This window comes from Anser anser (genome assembly GCF_964211835.1).
Source record: "Anser anser genome assembly, chromosome: 7".
Lineage (NCBI taxonomy): Eukaryota > Metazoa > Chordata > Aves > Anseriformes > Anatidae > Anser > Anser anser.
Window position 1 is genome coordinate 41,652,478 of NC_139727.1, and position 6,164 is coordinate 41,658,641.

At 44.5% G+C, this 6,164-nt stretch overlaps 1 protein-coding gene across 7 annotated transcripts in view; it reads left to right on the forward strand.

Moving 5' to 3' along the window:
* Positions 1–3,822, forward strand: part of INPP5A (inositol polyphosphate-5-phosphatase A) — a 253,590-nt gene extending 249,768 nt beyond the window's left edge. For 4 of the 7 annotated variants that reach the window (XM_083843924.1, XM_083843926.1, XM_083843929.1 and 1 more), the window contains exons 14-16: positions 669–737; positions 2,074–2,110; positions 2,256–3,822. In XM_083843924.1, the coding sequence (XP_083700050.1) occupies positions 669–737; positions 2,074–2,110; positions 2,256–2,305 (156 nt within the window). In that variant the 3' untranslated portion in view covers positions 2,306–3,822. Of the gene's footprint in view, positions 1–668; positions 738–2,073; positions 2,162–2,255 lie in introns of all 7 variants that reach the window. The other 3 variants (XM_083843925.1, XM_083843927.1, XM_083843928.1) reach the window with 2 other exon arrangements.
* Positions 3,823–6,164: the final 2,342 nt, after the last annotated feature.

Sequence of the window (6,164 nt, forward strand, 5' to 3'; positions counted from 1 at the left end):
CTGCTGATTTTCTTAAAATCACTTAATGCTTTTTTCTGATGGGGGAACATAGCTCATACAAACGATAAAAGATTATATTCATAAACTACATCATTCATTCCTACGTCTTAACGTTTAAAAACAATTGTATGAAGAAATAAAACACTCTTATGAGGCAATGTGGATTACATTTAATTCAAAGTACAACATGTATCCTACCTAATTCTATAAAAATTGTGTGTTGTTTTTTAAAAGGGAATGGTGCCAATTGCTATATTTAAACATTAAAATGGCAAAGGGTTTGAATGCAAACATAAATTAATGATTAATTTAATATATCCAAATGTTAGTCACTAAAATTTCTTAATGTCCCAGAAGCAAGGAGTAGGTTTAATGATTTCATGAGCTAATTTATGTGGACAAATTGCACAAGTTACTGCAAGCAGTACGGGACATAAAGATTCATTCTGTACGGTCTTTCTCTGGAGAAGCCAAGCGAAGATGTATTATTGTGTTAATATCACCTGTTCTATGATTCTGTCACCTGATTCTATGATTCTATGAATAGCCTCTCATTCAGAAACTATTCTGAACTATTTGTGTAAGTCATTTCCTTATGTCATTCCGTTTCTGTAATCTGGAGAGTAGTTGAACTAATTGGTCTTTTTTTTATTTTTCTTTAAAACTAGTCAGAAAATGATGAGAAGATAGTAATATATGACCACATTGGGCCAAATGTCTGTATGGGGGATCACAAGGTAAATAAATTAAGCTTTTTAGCATTGTATATAGTGTATCTTTTTTATTAGGAAGGACAATGTATGCACTAGTCTCTTTTAATTTTATATTTAAGTCAAGTATTTGTCTTTCATATTTTTGATTTAAATCTTGGAAAATGTTTTAAAGTTTAATTCAGCTGAAATCAGCAAATGGAGTAGATACTCATATCTTGAAATGAATTAAAGAACAGGATGTTGTGCACTTGAAGAAAAATATGATAAACACAAAATCAGTGGGAACTAATGTATGTGCACTTACACATACCTATTATTCCTGTAAAACATTTTTTTTGTTGTGTTATAAAAATAGCTTCCAAAACATAATTTTTATTAATTTGGTGCCTAGCTGATTATTGAAAACAGAACATATTGGCAGATCCGTATTTAAGCATTATGTGAGAAAAAGAATATTGATTTATGTAATAAACACCAGTTGTTAAAGCAAAGGAAAAGACAGGAATTTACAGACAATTTTCTCTGCTGAAGACACCAGATGGAAAGCCAAGGTAGAAATACAGCAAAACTATATTGCTTTGTTTGAAAAGTCTGATCAAAGAGTAGGAGGTAACCTCTGAAAGGTTTAGAAATTTCTGAAAGGTTTGCAGAATTTTATGATTGAGGACCTATATAAAAACAACTAGAAACTTGCAAAAACTTGTAAGATGTGCAACACTGATGATGTATCAATCCTAGAGACAGTGTTCAAGCTCTTGAATGATAATTCCATGATGGGTAAAGACTAAATCCATGTGTGTATGCATACATACACATAAATCTAAATTCACAAATGTATCATTATATTTACTTCCATGGTCAGTGTTCTTGTGAGACAGAGTACTGACTTTCTAAGGAAGAATGCACTTAAGATATTTAGTCCAGTATCATGCAAGTCAGATTTTAAAATTCAGAGGTTTACTAACTTCTACAGTAAAACAAAAAGTCCAGCGTGTCAGCAGCTAGCAACAGCCAGTTCAGAAACAATTGTTTTTGTTTCTTTTGTCACCAGTGTACTTCGTGTGATTTTTTTTTAGCATGGCGCTTTCAGTTGAGCTAATTCTGTGGTACACAGGAGTTGTGTGGAGAACCTCTACCCACAGAAATCAGTGGGAAATTTCCCCTTAGATTTGAATGGGAGCTGAGATCCATAAGGAGCTGCTGAAGTTCTTGTGTGCATTTTGTAGTTAGGTTAATCCACGAAATCATTGCGTCATTTTGTTTCCACTCATAGAGGAATTTCTGTTGTGTTTATTACTGATTGTAAAAAAATGTTTGCATTTCAAATGTATAACTTCTATTTTTCCCTAACTTGCTGCAGCCTGTGTTCCTGTCCTTTCGAATAGCTGCTGGGGCAGGTAAACCTATTGCAAATGTGCACAAGTGTTGTGTCGTGCAGTGATGTGGTGGTAAATATCATTTTTTTTCCTTTACGTTTATATTTTCTACATCATTTCCCCTGTGTTTATTTTTCTTTTTAAAAAAATGCCAATTCTGCAACAGGAAAAAGATGCCTACGAAATGAGAAGATTTTCCGTGAAACTACACTGTAGCAAGGAGAGGAAGGAACGCGCAGTATACTGAAATACATAATCGTAACAACTGTATCGATAAATCCAGTCCTGAGTGCCACATTTTTAGACTGCTGATCGTACACTATGCTTCAGCATCTGGACTCTGTTCGAGAAAAGCCTCACATACCTCACTGTCTTGTATGTTCATGTGACATCAAGTAGAAATGTGGAATTATTTTTTATATATATGTCACAATTCTGTTGCCAAAACTCTAAATAGACAGCAGAGATGTTATGTATTTTAGATTTCACAACCTTCAACTTTTAATAAGTGTTTGTCAATGTGGAAAAGCTATTTCAGCATATTATTAACTTTTAAAGGTGTCATGCCTAACATTATATATCTTTACCACTTTGGGGTTTTGTAAATTGGATTGTATAGATAGAGATATCGATGGTTTTAAATGGTATTTTCATTGTCAACCAAGGATTTTGGTTTGAGTTTTAGTTTTTTGGTTTTTCATTTTTATATTTTTTTCTTGTTATTTACTATACTGCCATGTTACATGGTTTTTGAATCACACAGCAGCTGCTTTCTATACATACATATATATGTGTGTGTATATATATGTATGTATGTGTATATATACACAGATATATAAATAATTTATAAACCTGACCAAAACTTATGCTAAATATACTTTCCAATATGAATGCTTGAGAGTGCCATATCAGCCGTTAGTGTTGGAGTCTTAGCAGGTTTAGTTAAGTGTACATCAACAACCAACATTTATATAATAAATAATATATAGCAGTGCCATCCTCGATACAGATATATAGCTTACTTATATAGCACATATATTAGCAGTTTCACTTTGTTACTCCTATAATCCCTTCTTTCTATGTAATATTAAGGATTGAATGTGAAGTTCTTAGCTAGGTTTGGGTGTAACTTTCCAGAATTTTGTAAACTGTTTTTGTCTGTCTTTTGTTACTGTTTTATGGTGCCAAGTATTCTATATTAAAACGTAACAACATGGGAGAAGAAAATAATAGTCTGCTTCTGCAACTGTATTGGGCACAGACTGTATTCATACAGTGTTAAAGAAAAAAAAAAAAGACTGTAAATTTTCCTGGTTAGTAGCTCAGTGCAGCCTACGGTATAATCTTGTTTCTCCCACCACTAAATACAACATTAAAAGGTGATTAGGGAGTCTGTTGATGAAACACAAATGTATGTTTTATTGATTTAATTTAGAACACTACAGAGTTCATGGACTGCGTGATGGCATTAGATTGATGCTTGATTTTGGTATAAATCACTACCGTTGAAAATGATTTGATGTCTGCTTGCAGAATGTTTTCTCAACAGTACAGTCTGGGTTTGTATTAAGTACTGTTGCCCAAAGGGTGTCTGCAGCTCTGTATTGTTATTGTGCCATGTTGCATTATAACCACACAGTAATTCTATTTAAGCAAACTCAACTCATGGTAACTTTGAAGGCCTTTAGAAATGAGTACTCTGGTTCTCAAGCAATAAAACTGATCATGGTGAATGTGGTTGTGTCTGTCCCTTTAATTTGGGCATTGGGGATTAGACAGAAATTATTAAATTGTCAGATTTCTTACTAATGAGTTACCTTTTAATCTCCTGCCAATTAAGAGGGGCATTTTTTTGAGTGAAAACACATAATAGAATGTGCTAGTAGTGTTAATCAAAACACAATACAAACTGAGAAAAAGGCATTTAGGAGTCTGTATCAGAGTAAGTGTTAACATACAGAGAGTAATACAATTTTATGAGCTATTGATGAGATGCCAGTCCCCAGTAGTTCAATAAATATGCCACCATAAACTCCTTCATGATTATCTCTGGTTTTAGGGGAGGAAAAAAAAAAAAAAAAAAAAACAACTACTGCCTTTTCAAACTCAGGCTGAAGCTTCATTTATAGATAAATTCACCGGAGCTGTAAACTGCAAGACCATAAATAGTCCTAACCCATCTGGAGGAGTTAGTTACACAGGTGACTTGTCAAGGTAATTTGTTGAGTTGAAAGAGTCTCAAATTTAACCGACATAAATTCATAAAATGCAACTTTAGCATAGATAGATAGATAGATAGATAGATAAAGGCGTTATCTCTTGAACGTGCGAGGCTCACACGGCTGTTAGGGCTTCGGAAACGCTCCCAAGATGGCATTCCTATTTGCAGGACACTACAAAGGCCAGTAAATAAGAGTTCCGCCACCGAGACGTGTCGGGTTTCCGTCCGGTGACCCATCCGCAAAAGCCTCTCTGCGCGGCGCGCCCGCATCGCCCCGTGGCACCGCCGGTGTCCCCTCGGGGCAGCCGTGGGGCTGCGCGGCGGAGCCGCCCTGTCCTGCGGGAAGGTGCTCGGCACCGGGCAGAGATTTCGAGCTCCTCGGGGCACGCTTCTTTTTAAGAAATACGGAAAGGAGCGGGGGTGAATAATCCCGACTTTCAAGTGTGGGATTTTGTTGTAGTTTTGGTTTGTTTTAAACTGTCGTTTTCCCTTAGGAGCCAGGGAACCGGCTCCGGTTCTTCGCTGCGATTCCAGCGTCGTGGCTCAGGGTGTTCAAAGCCGAAGCGAAGATTAATTTCTAAATTTGATTTACTCCGTCTGTAGACGTGGTACAACTCGAGCGAGGTCTTGCCAGGCCCCTGCTTTCAGTGAGTAAGAATTTGCGGGACCCCCCTGCCCGGCCCGGCCCTGCAGCGGGGGCTGCCCCGACGGAGGGCTCGGCTCGGCTCGGCTCGGCTCGGCGGGCGGGGCGCGGCCGCGCCGTTCGCCGAGCGGGGCCGCCGCGGGAGCCGGTCCCGTGCCTCCGCCGAGCCCCGCGGCGCCCTCCCCCGGCACAGCCGCAGCTGCGCGGGGCGCGGGTGGACTCGGGCGGACTCCCCCCGCCCCGCCCCCGGTACGGCCGCTGCGCGCCCGGGGCCGTCCCGCGGGCCTCGAGCGCTGCGCCGCCGCACGCCGGGGCGGCCCGGGGCTGGCGGCGCGGAGCAGGGCCCGGCCTCCGTGCGGGGAGCGGGGGGGGGCCGGGCCGGGCCGGGCCGGGCCTGCGGCAGGCGGCTGCAGGCGGCGCGGGGCGGCCGAGCCCCGCTGGAGCTGAGGCGCTCCGGTGGGGGCGGGATTGCTTCCCTCCACCGCGCTGCCGGGCAGGGCGCCCCGCGGTTCAGGCTGCGAGGCAGGGGCTCGGACGCAGGAAGAAAAGAAGGCCCGGTCCTCGGAGAAAAAAAAAAAAAAAAGTAGCAAAGCCGAGGCAGCCGGACGGTCAAGCTTCGCCCACCAGGCCTCGAATACGCCCGCGAGGAGACCCGCGGAGCCCCGGCAGCGCGAGGCTGCCCGCGGGCCGCTCTTTGCCGGCACCGAGCGGTGCCGTGCGGCCGCTGTCCCGGCGGGCCCGGGCCGCCTTCCCGGGAGCTCGGCGGGCCGCTGCGGGGAGGGCGCTTGCAGCCTCCGCCGCCGAGCTCGGGGTTTGCCTTCGGGGTTCCTGCGGCTGCCGCTGTCCGCGCAGCGAAGCGGGCGGTGCCCGAGCCCCTGCACCCCCACCCCCCCCGCTCCCCGCGGCAGAGCCCGTAGCGCCCCGCCGGTGCTCACCGGACCCCTTTCCTGCCAGGAGCCGGCGCCGGCTGGACCCCGGCCCGCGGGCGCACTCACCGAGCCGCGCAGCCGCTGCCGGTCCCGGTCTGGGGGCGGCGGAGCGCGGCACAAGCCGCGGGTGTCCGCGCGGTTCCGAGCCCCGCTCCCGCCGGGGCCGACGCCCTCGCCCGCAGCCAGCTCCTGGGGCCGCCCGGCCCAACCCGAGGGCCCCGCCGCGGCGAGCCGGGCCGGCCGGTGCAAACGAAGGCCCCGGAGCAGCGAGGGGGAAGGCAG